The sequence below is a fragment of the Nicotiana tomentosiformis genome, chromosome 3 (genome assembly GCF_000390325.3).
Source record: "Nicotiana tomentosiformis chromosome 3, ASM39032v3, whole genome shotgun sequence".
Lineage (NCBI taxonomy): Eukaryota > Viridiplantae > Streptophyta > Magnoliopsida > Solanales > Solanaceae > Nicotiana > Nicotiana tomentosiformis.
In genome coordinates this window covers 76,527,416-76,549,546 of record NC_090814.1, presented here as the reverse complement: position 1 = coordinate 76,549,546, position 22,131 = coordinate 76,527,416, and the positions used below count along the sequence as shown (strand labels likewise).

Sequence of the window (22,131 nt, the reverse complement as noted above, 5' to 3'; positions counted from 1 at the left end):
AGTAAGCAATACTAAAGTTGAAAATCTGTATCTAAATTTTCATTAGACTCCTTCTACAATTAAAGTATTAGACTCTTATTACAACTCAAAAAACTAAATATTCTAATAAATCAAATATTAAACTCCTTCTACGATTAAACAACTATTTATTCTTAAAAAAAAGTAGTAAGTATTTTTTATCCTATCCTCCTATTGTTAAAGTTACAACTTTCGAATCCAACTTCTTCTTCTTCTAAATGAAATAACTACCTTCTATGAATATCGTGTCAGCTAATAGAAGAGAAAAATATTTAAAAGAGAAAAGTAATAAATTGCATAAGACAAGACAAGATAAGATTTACGTGGTTCGGTAATTTTTACCTACTTCACGGCCACATAAAGAATAGTTTTTTATTAATTGAAGAGAAAGAAGAAGTTGATGGATGATTTACAATTGAGGAAGGGGATGCCTATTTATAGGCAGAGCGTCTGCTGAAAGAAAATTTTCAGTGAATGTGAATACGAAGAGGACGACACCGCAAATTGCGCGCCGAATTCTTCTTTCACAATTGCAGCCTGCCAATTTTGACTTTTTCACGTTTTTATTTTTCTCTTTCTCTCTTTGTCTTCTTTTATAGCTTTTGTTTTTTCACGTTTTCTTTTTTCTCCTTTTCTCTTTGTCTTCTTTTACAGCTTTTGTCTTCTTTCTTTTATTTCTTTTATAGCTAGGTTTGTTCCTTTCAATCTCCCCCTTAAACCCATATACATCAAGAAAGAAAATTTAAAAAAAGACTTGTTATTCTCTGGTGGCACCTTCACATTATCAATCTTGAAGGCTAACCGAGGCGGTGCACAATCTCAGTTTGTCAACACCGATAACTTTGGTCAACATGTCTGACGGGTTCTTTGATCCTGGTATCTTCTGCAGGGAAAGAGTTTCTTCATTTATCAACTCTCGGTTATGATGATACCTCAACTGGATGTGCTTTGATCTTGCATAAAATACTGGATTCTTGGCAAGATGAATTGCACTCTGGCTATTGCTGAAAAGCTCACAATTGTCCAGCTCTTTACCTAGCTCTTTAAGAAAGTTCTTGAGCCAGATCATCTCTTTTTCAGCTTCTGAGATTGCCATGTACTCTGCTTATGTGGTATATAGAGAAACACTTTTCTAAAGTCTGGACATCCAGCTAACAGTAATACCACCTAAGGTGAATGCGTAACCCGTGGTACTTTTGCGACTATCCAGATCGCCGCCTAAATTTGCATCAGCAAAACCTTGTAAGATAATATTGCTCCTTTTAAAATAAAGTGCCATACCTAAGGTGCCTTTGAGATATCGCAATATCCATTTTACACATTCCTAATGCTCCTTTCCTAGATCTGAGGTGTATGTACTGACAACTCTAACTGCATGGGTTATGTTAGGTCTAGTGCAAACCATAGTATACATCAAACTTCCTACTGCTGAAGCATATGGAACTTTGGATATGTACTCCCTTTCTTCATCTATCTTAGGTGATTGGTCATTCGACAGATTAAGATGGCTTCCGAGTGGAGTGCTTCTGGTCTTTGTATCACGAAGACTGAACATGCTTAGTACCTTCTGTATGTACTTTTATTCAGACAATTTTAAGGTTCCTTCAGACCTGTTTCTACTAATCCTCATCCCAAGCATTTGTTTGGCTGGTCCTAAGTCTTTCATTTCAAACTCCTTCCCCATTTGTTGCCTAACCATGTTGATCTCTTTTATGCTAGATCCTACAATTAGCATATCATTAACGTACAATAATAAAATAATATAGGATTCATCAAGATTTTTGATATAACAGCAATGGCCCATCTCACATCGCATGAAACCACTATTATACATGAATCCATTAAATTTCTTGTACCATTATCGTGGAGCTTGTTTCAAACCATACAAACTCTTCTTCAACTTACACACAAGGTTTTCTTTACCAAAAACTTGAAAAACTTCAGGTTGCTTCATGTAGATGTCTCCTTCAAAGTCACCATGCAAGAAAGCAGTTTTAATATCTAGCTACTCCAAATGCAAATTTTCATTAGCTACGATACTTAGCACTAACCTGATAGTAGTTAATTTGACTACAGGAGAGAAGATCTCGGTGTAGTCAATTCCTTTATTCTGCTGAAAGCCTTTTACTACTAATCGTGATTTGTATCTCTTCTTACCATCATGCTTTTCCTTGACTTTATATACTCACTTGTTCTGCATTGCCTTCTTTCCTTTTGGTAACTCTATAAGTATCCATGTTTTATTCTTTTGAAGAGAATTCATCTCTTCTTTCATGGCTAGCTTCCACTTATCAAAGTTTATTACCTGCATTGCTTCAACAAAATGCTCTGGTTTTCCAGCATCAATTAAAAGTAAATAGTGGAGAGAGAGAGAGAGAGAGAGAGAGAGAGAGAGAGAGAGAGAGAGAGAGAGAGAGAGAGAGAGAGAGAGAGAGAGAGTTAACCTATATGTAGCATTCGTTACTCTTTTAGATCTCCTTAATGTAGGTTCAAGAGTAACTGATCCCGAATTTGATTCAAGTCCTGACTCCATATTTGGTTCTACATCTGAGTCTATCTATGGTTTCGGTTCTGGTTTTGATCCAGATTCGGCTTCTGGTTCTTCATCTTTAATTTCAGAATCAATTATAATCCCTCTAGCCACTTCGTTTTCTGAGATTTCTTTTAGCTCAACTGTTTCAGATGTCTGTTTGCTAGTGCTGGTTGGTTCTACTTCAAGCTTGTCCTTGTACATCACATTTTCATTAAATGTGACATTCCTCTGTCTTAGGATCTTTCTATGATGATCATCCCAAAATCGATAACCAAAATTATCATCACCATAGCCAATAAAGAAATATTTCTTGGCTTTAGGATCAAGCTTATCTCTATCTTTAGATTTACATGCACATAAGCAACACAACCAAAAATTTTCAGATGTGAGAGAGTTACCTCCTTTCATGTCCATACCTCCTCAGAAATTTTAAAATTCAGTGGTACAGAGGGTCCCATGTTTATGAGGTAAGTTGTCGTGTTAATAGCTTCGACCCAAATATACTTCGACAATCCAGAATGTGTTCTCATACTTCTGACTTGTTCATTCAGGGTTCTGTTCATCCTCTCAGCAATGCCATTTTATTCCGGTGTTCCAGGAACTGTCTTGATCATTCTGATCCCATTCTCAGAGAAGAGTGCTTTAAACTCTTGACTATCATACTCTCCTCCATTGGTAGACTTCAGACATTTTAACTTTAGGTTTGTCTGATTTTCAACTTCAGCTTTTCATCTTTTAATTGTAACAAAAATATCAAATTTATTTTTCAGAAAATAAACCCATACCTTTCTCGTGGAATCATCAATGAAGGTGACATAATAGTGTGAGCCTCCCAGAAAAGTTATAAGATCTGGTCCCCACACATCTGTATGCACTAGTTCTAGATTCTCTTTCTTTAGTGTCCTTCCCGCCTTTGATAAACTAACTCTCTTTTGTTTCCCGTAAATACAATCTTCGCACAAACATAATTCAACATGTTTTAGGTTTGACAACTTTTCTTTGGATGCCAACAACTTCATTCCCTTCTCACTCATATGCCCGAGCCTTCGGTGCCACAATGTTGTATCATGACCATGATCAACTGTTGCAATAGTATCTCTCTGTATTGCAGTTGCATACAGTGTTCTCTTCTTGAAGCCTCGAGCCACAACAAAATTTCTTTTGATTATCTTCCACGATCTGTTACCGAAATCCTTCACTATCAATTTGATCCATAGATATCAGATTTTTCTTGAGGCCAGGAACATGTCGGATATTTTGCAATTTCCATAGCGTGCCTTGTGAAGTCTTTATATGAACTTCACTTTTTCCGATAATGTCTAGTGGTTCGCCGTCTGCTAGATAAACCTTCCCGAATTTTTCAGCAATATAATTATGCAATAATTCTTTGCATGACGTAGAGTGAAAGGATGCACCTGAGTCCAAAATTCAAGATTCGACTGGACTGTCTGCACAACAAATTAGTGCATCACCGACTTGTTCAGCAGTTACATTTGCTGAATTTTGTTCCTCCTTCTTCTTTGTTCTCTACATTGACTACTGTAGTGACACGTTTTATCACAATTCCAACAAGTAATGTCCTTGCAATTTTTGTATTGCCCTCTTCTCCTTGACTTTGAACTGCCACGACCATGACTTTATCCTCTTTGGTTGCTTCTCCCCTGCTTTTGGTATTAAAAGCAGATCCTGGGGAATCACTTGATTCTCTTCGGCGAATATCTTCGCTTAGAACCAAGTCTCTAATATCATTCAATTTGAGTTTGGTATTTTCCGATGAACTGCTAACTGCAGTTACTGTTACAGACCAACTCTCCGGTAGAGATGATAGTAGAATCAATGCCCTGACTTCGTCATCAAATATTATACGAACAGAACTCAACTGAGTTAATATTATATTAAACTCATTGATATGTTTCGTGACAGATCCACTTTCTGTCATCTTTAAGTTGAACAATCGACGCATCAAATAGACTTTATTTGAAGCGGAATCCTTCTCGTATATATTTGATAACGCCTTCATCGGGCCTGTAGTGGTCTTCTCGTTAATAATGTTAAACGCCACATTTCGTGTTAGCGTCAAACGAATCACACCAAGAACTTGGCGGTCTAATAGATCCCAATCCGCTTTGGGCATATTCTCTGATTTTACCTCGGTAAAAGGTAAGTGTAATTTTTTATGGTACAAATAACCCTCTATTTGCATTTTTTAGAATCCAAAATATTTGCCATTGAACTTGTCAATCTTAACCTTTCCTTCTTCCGATGCTATTTTTCATTAAAAAAAATTATGTGAATAGTGCCTGCACCAATACGGTACTTTTCTATCAAAATTACACTGTCTGTGCTCTGATGCCAATTGTTGCGAAGTGTGTCAGGCTAATAGAAGGGAAAAAATATTTAAAAGAGAAAAGCAATAAATTGCACAAGACAAGATTTACGTGGTTCGGCAATTTTTGCCTACTCCACGGCCACACAAAGAATAACTCTTTATTAACTGAAGAGAAAGACGAAGTTGAGGAATGATTTACAATTGAGAAAGGGATGCCTATTTATAGGCAGAGCGTCTACTGAAAGAAAATTGCGCGCCAAATTCTTCTTTCACATTTGCAGCCTGCCAACTTTGACTTTTCCACGTTTTTTTTCTTCTTTCTTTCTCTTTGTTTTCTTATACAGCTTTTGTTTTTCCACGTTTTCTTTCTTCTCTTTTTCTCTTTGTTTTCTTTTACGGCTTTTGTCTTCTTTTTTTAATTTCTTTTACCGCTAGGTTTGTTCTTTTTAGGGTTGTCCAATCGAAACAGAATGTTCTGTCAAATGAAGACAGCATAACTATAAGTCGAAATATGAAACAACGATAATAAATGCTTATAATTATTGAAGTTAGTGATCAGTCGGTAGAGATAATACATTTATATTAACTTAAATTATCTCATTGACATACTCCTAAGGCCCTCATGTGCAGCTCGATTACTTTCATGGGCCAACCACATGAATATTTTCTAATTTATAGTAATGAGTGGTGATGAGACTTAAATTCACACTTTTATTTGTTATGGTACAATATTAAAGTGTGTGAAAGTTTAGCTGCTAGAGAGAACATAACTAAATCTTCGACAACGATGAACGGTGGAAGATGCCTCAGTGGATAATTGCTACTCGACCTAGTACGGACGGTTCAGGACCTTCAGGTGAAGATTTTGTGAAATGGATAATTCTTCATGTACCTGGGAAAAAACAGATAAACCTAAGATGGAAAAATCTTCTCAATTGATTAATCAAATCAAATTTGATCCGTTTGAATCCCAAGCATTTACTAGAAATGCTACCAAGGATGTTGCGGTGAAGAAAAGAGAGAATTCAATCAAAATGGTTCTATTACTTTGATAGAGTAGCCTATAAAACTGCATGCAGGCTCATTATTATTTCCACTTCAAATCTAAGCTTTTAACACATATGACGATCAAAATGAATCCTTCAAATGGAAAATTTAACCACCAATCTGGATTTCAATAATTAGACCATTAAATTACTTTATAATAGTTCAAACTTCATACCACTAGTCCAAATTTGTAAAAGTGCAAAGTTCAGACCACTTAACTAAATTTTTTTTTAACTTTGCTCACTTGCATGATTTCGATTGTTTGTGTAATGATAATTTTCTTACATAGGAGTAGCTTTTTTCATGGGAGAAACAACGGCAATCAAAAATGGCTTTATAATGAATTTTAACATTCTCAGAGAGCATGTTTATAATTTAGGGCCGATAAATTCATGTACAACATTTCCATTCTGTACATACGTGCCACACTGTGTAAACAAATTTATCTATTATAGAAACAGGAACTAAAATTAACCCATTTAGTAAATTGTCGTATCACATGATTATAACCTGAAATATAGATTGACTGACTATCACATCATCATCTAGAAGATAGAAGAGAAAAACCAGATTGAAAGGCATCTCAAATAGAAAAATCAGTCTTTATTAGGTGAAAAAATACATTAAAATGTCTCATATGTTCTCCATTGACCATGGTTGGTTACACTAGTTCATGTCAAGAAGTTACCTTACTCTAGAAACTATAGAACAGTGTGATTTCTTTTTAAATCAACCACAATCACGCTAATGTTATCACAGCTATTCCGTCCCAGAGCAAACCGAGTAAGTAGCGCTGCTGCTGATGCACTTCGTGAAGAAAACATTGCTCCTTCGCCAACACCTTCTACCCAAGGACTGAAACTATGTTCTTCTTCTCGAAGACACTCTCTGGCCACCGCACACGCCATTACACTTGACAAAACATCCCACAAGCCGTCACTGGCAAGAATCAAGCACTCATCCTCTGGTTCCCTTTTTGTGAAGGTAATCTCAGGCTCGGATGTCATATACGGTTTTAGATAATTGTCTCCTGTTTGCAATAAGAAATAAAAGGAGTAATATTCAATAGTATTTAGATCTATGCACCAAGCACGGTAACGTGAAGCATTTCCTCAAAGAAACAATGGAAAAGCAGCTTCTCATGTAAATCTAGTGATTATGAATTCAACTTCTTGTATGTCGGGTCAATGGTGGAGCCCGAATTTTCACCGAGGGAATTTAAAAATATAAAAAGTAAAAACATGACGAAGCCAAGGGAATTCAACATCTATTATTCATGCGTAACAAAATAGTTTTGACCTTGTATATGCAGTATACATCCCCTAATTGTGCCTCTGACAGACTAAGCTAAAAGGAAAAAATGGTTTGTGTAATACCATCTCTGGCTTTTCCTTTTTCTTTTAAGGAGCTCTGTATTTTCCTTTTAAATCTAAAACTTTCCAATTATAGTATCCACTACTAGATGCAGTTTCATCAAGGGTTACTCTCGCATGGGGAAAACTACACCACTGTATCCGGTGGCATAGTAAAGAATTTCGTCAAGGGCATTCAAACTTTAAACAAGTCAATAATTTTTTTTGTCGATAAATGGTGTACCAAAATTTTTAGATCAAACTACGCAACATTTACCTAAACAATAAAAATATTAATACAACTATAATTTTATAAATCAAAATTAAAATAATAAAAAGACAACATTAGAAATTTTACTAGTAAAAGTAAGCATAAAACCAAAGGAAAGAAAGAGTCGAGAGGATTTGTAGTTTGTAGAGAGCTTTTGTTTATGAAATTTTTGTAAAGCTTGACTTTTAAATTATAAAATATATTTAAGAAAATAACTTTTAGTTAAAAACTACTTTTAAGATTAGTAGTTTATTTCTACACAAATTTTAAGTTTTAAGAGTTTTTTTATTAGAAAAATTTTCAGGTTGAAAGAGAATCAAATAGATCACACATGGTGGTCTCCGTTTAGTTTTAGCAAATAAAATGGACAGAAATTTGAACCCTAAACAACACCTCACTTTGAACACCCTGAAGCCTTAGGCGCCCCACTCAACTGTGTTAAGGGTGTTCAAAATATAATATATGACTATATATAATAATATTTAACTTATATACGCAGTATAAATTTTTGATAAAGGGTGTGTGATTGACCACCCTTGCCATTGGGTGGCTACGCCACTGTCTGTTTTATGCAAATCATGTTGTGAGCTATAACAAATAATAGCAAAGAAAAAGAGAAAGGATGCATCATTGATATATTTAGAGCTTGTCTGTCACTCCTAAGAATAAACACGCTGATGAATTTGAAAAACAAATGCATACACCAGATTATCCAACACTTAAATGGCTTCTGAAAAATTAAGAATTTCCGTTTGCATAAAAGTATGGTTACTAATAGTGAGCAGACTTCTTGTTGGGAAAATAAATATATCCCGCCCAGGAATAATATCCACGACAAATAATAATAACACAAGAGAGTAATAATAATACCAAATCTTTTAACGGGGTAAAATATAATATTCGAATGGAGCAATATTACCACTATAATATTACAACTTAGTAGTGTCAAGAGACTACTACAACTTCGAAAGAAATAACACTCTTTATTTTAAAACACATTACTACAATAATACTGTCACTCACTATTTATCTCACAGATAACAATATGTGGATTATTCTCACTGCTTTGCTTTCTGCTTAGCTTCTCTTTGTTTTTGGTGTGTTTAAATGAGACAACATCTTTCCTTATTTATAGTTGAATGAATGCTCGCCAAAAAATCTATTATGTTGTCTACTTGCCAATTTGCAAGATTGCAAATTGGTTACGGCCGTCCAAGTTTACATCACACCACTTTTCTTTATTACAACCAATAAAACTCTTTCTTTTCTAGGAGCCCACTCTTCATTGTTTCAACCAATCACATATCTTTCTTTTCCTTTTCCTTTTTTTTCTAATTGTTTATTTTATTTAGGAATTGGTCCCACAAATCTCTCCCTTAATTTTGAATTTTCTTGGTCATTCCAAGTCTTGATCTCAACCTCTGAAAATCTTCGAACTTGAGAGGCTTTGTGAAGATATCTGCAGCATGATCATGAGACTTCACATATTTGAGCTTGACTTCCTTCTTGGCAATGCATTCTCTAATGAAGTGATACCTTGTATCTATATGCTTGCTTCGATCATGATACACCGGATTCTTGGCAAGTGCCTGTGCGGATTTGTTGTCAATACAAATATATGTAGCTTCAATTTGTGATAAATTGAGCTCCTTCAATAATCTTCTCAGCCAAATAGTATGACATGTACAAGATGTTGTTGTTATATATTCAGATTCACAAGCCGAGAGAGTAACAATGGATTGTTTCTTTGAACTCCAAGAAATAACAGAATCACCCAAGAAAAACACAAAACCAGTTGAGCTTTTTCTATCATCAATATCTCTCGCATAATCACTATCACAAAATTCCATAAGGTTGAAATCACTAGAACAAGAATAAAATAGCTCAAAGTCAATCGTACCTTTTAGGTAACGAAGAATTCTTCTAGTGATTTTCAAATGGGTGGAGGTAGGAACTTCCATGAAGCGGCTTACTACTCCAACTGCAAAGAGTATATCTGGCCTGGTACAAGTCAAGTACTTCAAACTTCCACAAGACTTTTGAAAAATGTGGGATCAATATTTTCTCCTTCATCAAACTTGGACAATTTTGTCCCACTCTCCATCGGTGTGTTCACGGGGTTGCAATCGAGCATGTTGAACTTCCTCAAGATCTCCTTCGTATAGCTTTCTTGAGAGATGAAAATTCCATCTTTCATCTGCTTCACTTCTAGGCCCAGGTAGTATGATATGAGCCCTACGTCTGTCATCTCGAACTCACATGACATATCTTTCTTAAAAACTTCAAACAAACTTGGGTTATTACCCGTGAAAATAAGATTATCAACATAAAGACAAACAAGTAAGATATCTCCATTAGTATGAACTTTAAGGTAAAGAGCATATTTACGGAGACAACGAGTAAACCCATTGTCTTGAAAATACTTGTCGATGTAACTATTCCATGCTCGTGGGGCTTGCTTTAATCCATATAAAGCTTTTTTCAACTGCAACACTTTATCTTCATGGTTTTTGATCACGAAACCCAATGGTTGATCAACATAGACTTCTTCTTCAAGATAGCCATTCAAAAAGGCTGACTTGACGTCTAGTTGATGGATCTTCCACTTCATTTGCGCCGCCAAAGAGATCAACAAACGAATCGTCTCCATGCGGGCAACAGGTGCATAAACGTCTTCATAGTCAATGCCTTGCCTTTGCTTGTAGCCTTTATCCACAAGTCGTGCCTTGTATCTCTACACATCTCCATCAGCATTCTTCTTTGTCTTGTATACCTATTTTACTCCAATTGCACGATGACCCTTGAGAAGAGTTGTTAACTCCCAAGTGTTGTTCTTCTCTATTGACTCGATCTCCTTCTCCATGGCTTGTCTCCACCTTTTGTCTGTAACAGCTTCATCAAAGTTCATTGATTCACTATCAGCAAAGAGACAATATAAAAAATCAAAATTAGTAACTTCTTCTGTGCCATCATAGAGCTCTTGAATGCTCCTTGTCTTTTGCGGTTGCTCATTTGAACTTTGTTGAGAAGAAAGAGATGTAACATTGGTTGGCGAAGAAGGTGGATTTGTATCCTGCACAAGTTCCACGGTCTCTGGTTCTTCTTCGTCTCCAAAATATGAAAGAAATTCATATGAAGTTTCTTCCCGAGCTTCCTAATTCCATGCCAATTCTTCATCAAATTCAACATCGCGACTCACCACCATCTTGCCGCTACTTGGGTTGTATATCTTATAGCCTATTGAACTCGTATCATAGCCAACAAACACATGCTTGACACTTAGATCGTCAAACTTCACTCTCCCTTGATGTGGCACATGAGCATAGACTATGCTCCCAAAGATTCTCAAGTGCTTGACACTTGGCTTTCTTCCACCCCATGCTTTTTGAGGGGTTTGATTTATAACATTCTTTGTTGGAGACCTATTATTCAAATAAAGTGCACAAGATACAGCTTCTGCCCAAAATTCCTTGGGCATATTTTTAGGTTTTAACATACATCTAGCCATATTAAGAATCGTTCGATTCTTTCTCTCTACAACTCCATTTTGTTGAGGTGAATAAGGTACCGTTAGAGGGCGACGAATTCCATGAGATTGACAACAACAACAACAACCCAGTATAATCACACTAGTGGGATCTGGGGAGGGTAGTGTATACACAGACCTTACCCCTACCCTGGGGTAAAGAGGCTGTTTCCGATAGACCCTCGGCTCCCTCCCTCCAAAAACTCCCCACCTTGCTCTTGGGGTGACTCGAACTCACAACCTCTTGGTTGGAAGTGGAGGGTGCCTACTACTAGAGCAACCCACTCTTGTCAAAAGTAGATTAAATTCTTTTGAAGTGAATTTGCCTCCTCTATTGGACCTTAAAGCTTTTATTCCATAGCCACTTTCTTTTTCTACAAATACTTTGAAATTTTTAAAAGCAGCAAAAGCTTCAGCTATTTGGTTCAAGAAATAAACTCAAGTCTTTCTACTAAAGTCATCAATGAATAGTAGAAAATATATACTTTTACCAAAGGAAGGTGGATTGATTAGTCCACACATATCAGTGTGAATAAGCTGGAGCGGTTTGGTTGATCTTGACATGACCTCCTTTGGAAAACTCCTCATTGCATGTTTCCAAGAAGATAAGCTTCACACAATTGATTGGGATGGTTGATTGATGGTATCTCATGCACCATGTTCTTTTCTCCCATTGTTTTGAGCGCTTCAAAATTCAAGTGCCCAAATCGCATGTGCCAACACCATGATTCATGTTGCACATTAGCCTTCAAACACTTTGCATCAATTGTCTTAAGAAGAATAGTATATTTTTAGCCATATGCACTTTAGCAATTAGAATTCCACTTGAATCTCTAAGCCAAAGATGCATATTTTTTATGTGGATGTCATATTCCTTTTCAAGAAGTTGGCCCAAACTCAAAATATTACTTTTTAATTTTGGGCCATAATAAACATCTTGAATTAACTTGTGGTCACCATTTTTATAGGAGATCAGAATCGTACCTATCCCTTCGATTTGAATATTTGAGGTATCTCCAAAGGACACATTACCTCTCACCGTTTTATTGATCTCCACAAACTTCTTTTTGCATCCACACATGATTGCTTGCTCTATTGTCCAAATACCACGAGCTGCAATCATCCCTGTCTTCTTCCTTGAGTGTCATCAACAGCGTTGACTCAACTTCTTCTTTCTTGTCGTCAACAAGGTTAGCTTTTTCTTCAACATTGCTATGACATTCCCAAGAGTAATTGCCAAATTTATGACAATTATAACACTCAAATTTGGATTTGTCATACTTTTGTCCATTATTTTCTTGGTAGTAGTCACGTCATCTTCCTCCTCTATGTCCACGATCACGACCTCTGAATGTCTGATGGATTTTAACTTCATTGTTGAAGTTGTTACCGTTACTTCTTCCTCTTCCATGACCACCACGGCCTCTACCTCGCCCATTTCCTCGATAACTCTTTTCACCTCCATAATCCTTAAAGGATGCCTGAGTTTTAAGAAGTTGCTCCAATGGCACTTCTTGTCTCCTCTTGATCTTTTCTTCATGGGCCTGTAAAGAACCCTCCAATTGCTCTACCATCATAGAGTCTAAATCTTTAGACTCCTCAATAGCACACACCACAAAATTAAATTTAGGTGTTAAAAGTGCGAAGGATCTTTTCTACCACACGGACATCTTTTATGTCCTCTCCATATCTTCTTAATTGATTTACAACAGCCTTCACTTTTGAACAATAATCCGAAATGTATTCGGATTCTTTCATTTTAAAAACTTCAAAATCAACCCTTAGAGTTTGAAGTTTTACCTTACTCACCTTGTCAACTCCTTGAAGAGAATTTTGTAAAATCCCCTAAGCTTCCTTTGAGGTGGTAGCATCTGTCACCTTCTCAAACATGGCATCATCCAAACATTGGTGGATGAGTATGAGGGCTTGTTGATCTTTCTTCCTCGTCTTTGCTAAGACCTCTTTTTCATTTTGAGGCAGAGCTTCCTCATTATCGGGTTTTGCATACCTCCTGTCTATGATTTCCCATACATCCTTAGAGCCAAGAATGGGTTTCATACGTAGACACCATTTCTCATAATTATCTTTTGTGAGACGGGGGTACTGAAAAGATAGCGGATCATTATTCGCCATGGCTCTGATACCACCTTGTTGGAAAAATAAATATATCCCGCTCAGGAATAATATCCACGGTAAATAATAATAACACAAGAGAGTAACAATAGTATCAAATCTTTTAACGGGGTAAAATACAATATCCGAGCGGAGCAATATTACCACTATAATATTACAACTTAGTAGTGTCAAGAGACTACTACAACTTCGAAAGAAATAACACTCTTTATTTTAAAACACATTACTACAATAATACTGTCACTCACTATTTATCTCACAGATAACAATATGTGGATTATTCTCACTGCTTTGCTTTCTGCTTAGCTTCTCTTTGTTTTTGGTGTGTTTAAATGAGGCAACATCTTCCCTTATTTATAGTTGAATGAATGCTCGCCAAAAAATCTATTATGTTGTCTACTTGCCAATTTGCAAGATTGCAAATTGGTTACGGCCGTCCAAGTTTACATCACACTACTTTTCTTTATTACAACCAATCAAACTCTTTCTTTTCTAGGAGCCCGCTCTTCATTATTTCAATCAATCACATATCTTTCTTTTCCTTTTCCTTTTTTTCTAATTGTTTATTTTATTTAGGGATTGGTCCCACACTTCTTTCCGGGAAAATCAATGAGCATAGCAGGAAATAAGAACTGTTTTAAGCAAATGAAACATCAATAACAATAAAATTTGCACCGAAGCTGGTCTTTTAGTCATTGAAGACGACTTTTGGTTCATTTACAACTTCCCTTGGTATTATTGGTACACTTTACATATCACAGCATCCAAACATGGTTGATCAAGGAAAGTAGACTAAAGACTTATGTTGGTATTGGTACCACACTCCTCTAGTAAAACTGTTCCGTCACAGATAAAACTTTAACAAGTATCTAGGAAAGTGCTATAAATCCATTTATGGAAACATATTCCTCTTCCTCCTGAATCATCACTAAATAGCTCCCAGTTTGACCTTCTCTAACCTTACTGGGAAGCTGCCCATCAACTTTGATGCATAAATAACAACTCCAAACCACCGACTTACCCAAGTCTTTTTCTACTTTGACGTCTTATGTGCTGCATTAAATGAACGGACGTATACAATAGCATTCTGTCACACATCATACACATCTCTGATTGATCTCTTTTGCATACCTTAGAAAAGATACAAATCCTCAAATGTATGATGGTTACACTGCCAAATTCATTTAATCTCTACATCCTCTTCTCTCTACGTTGACTTGAGATGAACTTAAATAGAGAAACATGGTGCATAGTTATTGCTGTTTAATCCTATTCTCTCTACAACTAATCCATTTCTTCCCAATAAATTTGGATGAGTTTGGCACTTGTATCTGCCATAATAGTGTTTTAGCCCCACTGTTCGCGACCATTAAATGATAATCAATATTCTCTATCTCCAATCTTTTCTTCATGCATGACACAAGATATGTGCCCTTAATTTAATCAAGGTTAAGAATCAGGTAAGGCTTTTCTTATAGCTAAACTGCTCCACAACAAAAGGTTTCAGTTGTCCCTTAAAGGAGTAAATATTGTTGCCTGAAGAAGGATTAGCATCTGTGATGCTAAAGGCAATCTGGATTCTTAACTCTTGAAATTAAAGCATGCTGCTAAGAAAGAAAAAATGCACAAGCAATAGTTTCTATAAGCTAGAGTTATTTCGACTGAAGCAATAATCTAGCAAGACAAGATTAAGCTTTCACAGAGACAAGTAATATTCCCATATACAACTGCAATTATGTTATTGCATAGAGAAACATGTTTTGCAAAAGGAAAAATAAATTACCTATTGCCCTAGACATGGCGAGAATTCCTTCAACTCGTGCTCCATCTGCAAAAACAACTTGGCCACCACAGGCCTCTATTCTGGCACGTTCTTCTTGTCTGTCTGGCTGCAACAAAGTCAAGTTACTTTTAATGAGGACAAATCATTTTCTTCGAGTAGCGAACATCATTTTCTTCGAGTAGTGAACTACTACATGATACCGTCAGATGTTCTCCATGGAGTTAAAAATAAATGGAGACTCCCATACTTAAGCTTGAAACTTCCCAAGGGAGAGAATGCATGCAGACAGTAAATCATGAACGTAGCCATGCTCAACCATCAACTCAATAAAACACCAGAATCACACTTACAGCACTCTTAGTACATGCTCTTCTTAGGTACACCATTAACCATTTAGTGTGCTTTATGAATAAAAGGACCAAAAAGTGTGTATATTTAATTATGGGTACTTAAAAGGAACAAGGCATGTTATACGTGTATTTGAACATATGCAATACTAATGAACTGGATTAATCTTTTGCATGACTATGCATTTTAGCTTTGATTTATGAGTACTTACGAGGACCAATATGAGTTGCACGTATGCTTTGAAGAATTCAATGTAATTTGCATTAATATAATGTTAATAAATTGCTAAATAGTTTAGTGACTACAGTCCTGCCATGCGAGTGAGACATACCTTATGATCATAAGAAAGAGGGATGGCACTTCCACCGTGGCTAAGGACAGCGCGTAAGTCACCGCAGTTGGCGACAATGATAGTTTCGTCTGTCAAAATTGTAACGACGGCGGTGGAGCCCGTCAGGCTCAAGGTGTCCGGTGGGCAGCCGCATTGGTAGCCTACAGTTCCACACTCGGGACATGTGCATGAAGCCATCTCATCCATTCTCAGGAAGCAGCTTCTCAGCACTCTTTTCCATGCCTCCTCCGTCCTCTGCCCTTCTGATGCTCGTCGTCTTTCACCACGTGAGCTGCTGCTACCACTCCTGTCTGCATTGAGCTCTTCTTCTAGTATGACATGCATCCTCTCGCTACATAGTGAAGCTACCTGCATTGGCATAATATATGATAGTAAGCTTCATATGGTAATGTACTCTCAAAAGTACAATCTCAGTTTATTTCCTTAAGTATGATATTTATTCCCTATTTTTTCAACTTTTTTTTTTAATTGTAACTTACTTACGCAATTATTAATATATAAGTATTATTTAAACAAAGAACGTGTGAGGGGTCTAACTGGATCACAACCATACGTGGAGCTAGCTAGGGGTGTTCGTCGGTCGATACGGTACAATACGATATTTAGACATTTCGGTTCGGTATTTTCGATATTCGGTTTCGTAAAATGCTATACCAATAGCGTACCTAAATAAATTCGGAATGGTTCGATTTTTCTCTTTTCGGTTTCGATTTATTCGATTCGCTAACTTCGATTTATTCGGTTTGAATACTAATTAGTGTATATAGTCATAGACGGTAATATTCTTAATTAAAGTACTCAAAAATACAAAACTAAAAATGTTTGTTGACAAAAGTTTGTTCAAAACCAGCAAATACCAACCTAGAGAGAAAAATTTTTTTGTTACTTGCTTAGAGTTAATTGATGGATTTTGATAATAAAGGAAAGTAAAATTTTAGATTTTTTATATTAATGTAATAATTAATAAAATATTTATTGTGTAATATAATATATATTTCGGTACGGTATTGATATTTCGATATTTCATTTTAAAATATCAAATACCATACTTAATAGGAGTATCATTTTTTTTTAAAACATAAACCAAATATCATACCAAATACCAAAATATCAAATACCGAATATCAAAATTTTCGATTTCGGTACGCTAATTCGGTATTTACCAAATTATGCACAAGCTAGCTACGGGCGGAAGGTTCAACCAAGCATTCTTACTTCAAATATTATAAATAGTATTAAATCCCCTCTACTTCTTAGCATATTTACTTTTTAAACTTTTGAATCCCCTAAAAATTCTGCCTTCATCACTAGTCACAACCATAACAGGTAGTAGATATGTCACTTCTAGTTTATCAAGAGCCAAACTTCATAGTTTCAAATTTGTTCCCAGAAAACAATTTGTAGATTCAAATAATAATTTAAAAAGAATATTTTTACTACTCCCTCCGTCTGGTGAATTTCGAGAATCAACCGTGAGTTTGGACATCAGATCTTTAAACTTTTTTTGACTTTTATTTTTTTATATATTTAAAAATTACGTAAAAATTATTACAAGTACAATAATTAATAACTCAAAATATTTAAAGGCTAGATCGTAATTAAAGAAAAAAATCGGTTGACCCTCTAAATCTAAACACATCCACATAAATTGGGTCACGGAAGCAGTAGTAGTTATTGAAAAATGGTGAATCTAACTCTATGAAGTGGTGGCATGTAAATTAATGGTCAAACAGAGGGAGGTGGAGAAAAACCGTAGGGTTTACATGACGTCCACCATGTCCATCGTAAATAGCAAAGAAATCAACTGTTCGCCAGCTATTAATCTCCGTCGAGCAAAGATTTGGTCGAATAGAAATTGCATCTTCCATTACACGCTGCCTTCCTGATACAGAAATTGCTCCAACCATCGGCCTTGCACCTGCTGCTGTGTGACTTGCCGCGGCAGCAGACTCCATCTCCACTAAACGGACCCCCACGCGCACTCCCTTTCCTTGGCCCAAAGCTTTTGACGAAGAACAACCACCAGAGGATAATAGTTTCGAATTCTACAGCGGCGGCGCTTCCGGCATTTCTCGGGGTAATCGCTATCCTCGTCGCTGAACATTCCAGTTGTGTAACCGCTACTGACGTTTATATGAAAAGCCAAATACTAGTAGCTAACTACTTGTAGTTCTGTCTTAAGTACAAGGAATGACCGAAACGTACGATACATGTGTGTGTACATGTATAAGTGTACGTATATATGTCTGCATGTCGTTTATTTGCATAGAGTGACCAAAAATAAGTTGACGGTGCCGAAGAGGTGTACTTGAGAAAGTTGACTAGATAGTGCAGTAACCGAAAAGACTAAGGGGTGGTTTGGCATATGCATTAATTTTTTGTATTATTAATTCTGTGTTTGATATACTTTTATAATGTATGTATTATTAATATAAATATTAATTATCTAAACTTATTTGATATTATCTTGTGTATAACTAATAAATATCAAATTATATTAGCAATATCAAAACTATTATTGGAGCTCACGGTGCTATTTGTGTAGAGTGTGTGGAAACTTCCCAAGCGGAAGCGGCGACTTCAAAGCCCGAGGTAACCACTTTGAGCTACTGAATTGACACGTCTCGAAGATGGTACTTTATTTTTTCAACTAGTTTTCTCCACCTAGTCAAATCTCGTCGATATCGAAAGTTGCTTGACACTTGTCGAAAATCACCTGACAAGTGGTCCGCAATAGACAGATGACAACATTAGAAAGTCTTAAGTCAAGAGGTGGCCCACTTTTACTCTTTAGAAGTAGCTTTGCAATTTATTTCTACGTACTTTGCTCAGTAGCTTTGCATAATATATCCTCCACGACCCACGTGGAAAGAGAAGACTTTTTTCTTATGTGTAATGTGAAATGTGAAGAGCGCGCGAGAAAACCCTCACGTTCTGCGTCTACTACGTGGACATACTGAGACAAGCAGGTAAGAAGTTTTTGAGTTGTGTTCCGTGGACTCTGGAAACTAAAAGAATAGCTCATCCAACATTTCATCACAGGAGTTTAATATGCCAGAAAATTAATACTAGTATGATTAGACTGATATAAAAATATTATATTGTGAATGTTCATTCATTACTCCATTAAAAATAATTTTCTTGAAAAAAATTATCCATTTAGTATTCTGTTAAATTTTATCTACAAGCAGCTCATGCAGGCAGGTTGCAAGAAACTCAATGAAATAATTTACAGCAGATTCTTATTAAACAGGCAAGTTACAAGCAGTTCATGCAGACAGCTTACAAGCAACTCATGCAGACAAGTTGCAAGCAACTCAATGAAATGATTTGCAGCAGCTTCTTATTAAACAGGCAGGTTGCAAGCAGCTCATACAGCTGCTTCCTGAAAAGCCTCGCAATTGCTTTCTTTTTTCTATAAATAGAGGAGTTTTCAGTTCATTATGAACATAAGTTTGAAGTTTGAATAATATATCAGTTTCTCTCTATACTTGTCTTTACTTTACAATCGTTATTTTATAACACGTTATCAGCACGAGACTCTGCCATCTCGAGTAAATACTTTGAAAGTATCAGAGGTACAAACTTTTTTTTTCTAAATAATGTCAAATCTTTCTAAACTTGAATTTGTAGCCCTGGATATATCAGGCAAAAGCTACATGTCTTGGGTTCTTGATGCCGAAATTCATCTTGATGCGATGGGTCTGGCAGACACCATCAAGGATAAAAATCAGGCATAAAATCAAGACTGTGCCAAAGCAATGATATTCCTACGCCATCACCTTGATGAGGGCCTGAAAATGAAATATCTTACTGTTAAAGATCCAGTCATACTGTGGAATAATTTGAAAGATAGATATGACCACCTGAAGATGGTTGTTCTTCCACAGGCACGATATGATTGGACTCATTTAAGGCTACAAGATTTTAAATCTATCAGTGAGTATAACTCTGTTATGTTCAGAATTATTTCCCAATTAAAATTATGTGGTGATAATATTACTGATCATGATATGTTGGAGAAAATTTTCACCACTTTTCATGCCTCGAATATGCTCCTGCAACAGTAATATCGAGAGATGGGATTCAAAAAGTATTCTGAACTTATATCACATCTTCTTGTAGCCGAGCAACATAATGGGCTATTAATGAAAAACCATGAAAGCCGACCAACTAGTTCTTGTTCATTCCCTGAAGTGAATGAGACGAACTTCCACCAAGCTAAGCGTGGAAGAGGTCGTGGCCCCAGTTGTGGTCATGGCCGTGGTTGGGGAAGAAACTCTAATCATGGTAATAATAATGTACCAAAGAACCCTCCTCACCACCAGCAGTGGAAAAGAAAGGTACAAAAGCATAAAGCGGTGCAAGCAGCAAAGCCAGAAAATGCATGCTATAGACGTGGAGGAAAAGGACACTAGTCACGTACCTGTCGTACGCCAAAGCACCTGGTTGAGATTTATTAAGCCTCCCTGAAGAAGGCAGAGAAAAATGCTGAAGCAAATTTTATTTCTGAAGATAATTTAGACTCCATGCATTTGGATGTAGCTTATTACTTTGCACTCCCAGAAGGAGAAACAAGTCATATGATCGGTGGTGAATCTGTAGAAATGTAAATATTTTAATTTTGCTTGTTTGTAATAGATAGTATGGTTATATAATTATTGTACATAAATAAAAGTTATGCTTTGATAATGATGTTTACTATAACATATTTTATTTATGTCATTTTGAAAAATATGGGTAATCCTCAAATTATGTTTGGATCAAAGATCAATCATGAAGATATTTGTATAATTGATAGTGGAACAACTCATGCCATATTCAAGGATCAGAAATACTTTTCTTATTTGCATAAGAAAAATACAAATGTTTCAACAATTTCTGGTAATATAAGTTTGATTGAAGGCTCTGGAAGAGCCATTATATTTCTGTCTAAGGGAACAAAACTTATAATAGACAATGCATTATTCTCCTCCATGTCCCGAAGAAACTTGTTGAGTTTTATAGATATCCGCCGAAATGGGTATCATGTTGAGACAACAGATGAAATGAATATGGAATATCTTTGTATTACGAAGAATGTTTCTGGCCAGAAGTGCATTGTAGAAAAGTTACCAACTTTATCTTCTAGCTTATACTATTCAAAGATTAGTACAGTTGAAGTACACTCTATCGTAAACCAGAAGTTTACTGATTCAAATATTTTTGTGTTTTGGCATGGCCGTTTGGGCCATCCTGGATCAATAATGATGAGACGAATTACTGAAAATTCGATCCATTAAAGAACTTGAAGATACTTACAAATAATGAATTCTCTTGCGATGTTTGTTATCAAGACAAAATGATCACTAGACCATCACCAATGAAGGTTGGCATTAAATACCCTGCCTTTTTAGAACCTATGCATGGGAATATATGTTGACCTATTCACCCACCAAGTGGGCTGTTTATATATTTTATGGTCCTAATAGATGCATCTTCAAGATGGTCTCATGTGTGCCTACTATCATGTCGCAACCTGGCGTTTGCAAAGTTATTAGCTCAAATAATTCGATTAAGGGTGCAATTCCCAGATTATCCTATAAAGGTTATTCGCCTTGATAATGTAGGAGAATTCTCATCTCAAGCTTTTGATGATTACTGTCTATCAGTTGGGATAAAAGTTGAACATCATGTAGCTTATGTTCATACTCAAAATGGCCTTGCAGAGTCATTTATTAAACGCCTGCAATTGATAGCAAGACCACTACTTATGAAAATAAAATTGCCCACTATTGTTTGGGGCCATGCTATCTTGCATGCAGCATCACTTATCCGTCTCAGACCGACACATTATAATAAATATTCTCCGTCATAATTAGTTTTTGGTCATGAATCAAATATTGTCCATCTACGAATTTTTGGATGTGCTGTAAATGTGCCAGTAGCACCACCACAGCGCAGTAAGATGGGCCCTCAGAGAAGATTAGGAATATATGTTGGGTTTGAATCACCCTCTATTATTCGCTATCTTGAACTATTGACGGAAGATTTATTTACTGCTCGATTTGCAGATTGTCGGTTTGATGAAACAAATTTCCCACAATTAGGGAGATAGAAAAAGGAAAACAAAAGAGAAATTGTGTGAAAAATTTCATCATTATCCCATTTTGATCCACGTACCCCTATATGTAATCAGGAGGTTTAGAAGATCATTCATTTACAAAATATAGCAAATCAAATGCCAGACGCGTTTACTGATTTGAAAAGGATAACTAAATCACATATCCCTGCAGAGAATGTGCCTATCCGAATTGATATCCCAACAAGACCATCTACTAGCATGAGAGCTAGTGAACCTAAAGCACGCCTGGAGCGTGGTAGATCTTTGGGCTCTAAGGATCGAAATCCTAGGGGAAAAAAATAACAAATGATCAAAACGATACTATGAAGGGATCCC

At 36.1% G+C, this 22,131-nt stretch overlaps 1 protein-coding gene across 2 annotated transcripts; it reads right to left on the bottom strand.

Moving 5' to 3' along the window:
• Positions 1 to 6,515: 6,515 nt before the first annotated feature.
• LOC104115521 (probable protein phosphatase 2C 75) lies at positions 6,516 to 17,854 on the bottom strand. Of its 2 annotated transcripts, none has more exons than XM_009626180.4 (4): positions 17,456 to 17,854; positions 15,672 to 16,040; positions 14,993 to 15,098; positions 6,516 to 6,957 (listed from the first exon to the last, which is right to left on the bottom strand). In XM_009626180.4, the coding sequence occupies exons 1-4, from the start codon at positions 17,645 to 17,647 to the stop codon at positions 6,629 to 6,631; spliced, it is 996 nt and encodes a 331-aa protein (XP_009624475.1). In that variant the 5' UTR covers positions 17,648 to 17,854; the 3' UTR covers positions 6,516 to 6,628. The 2 variants fall into 2 exon arrangements, with proteins under 2 accessions (XP_009624475.1, XP_009624474.1); XM_009626179.4 differs by having other exon boundaries at positions 17,444 to 17,850.
• Between the last annotated feature and the right edge of the window lie 4,277 nt (positions 17,855 to 22,131).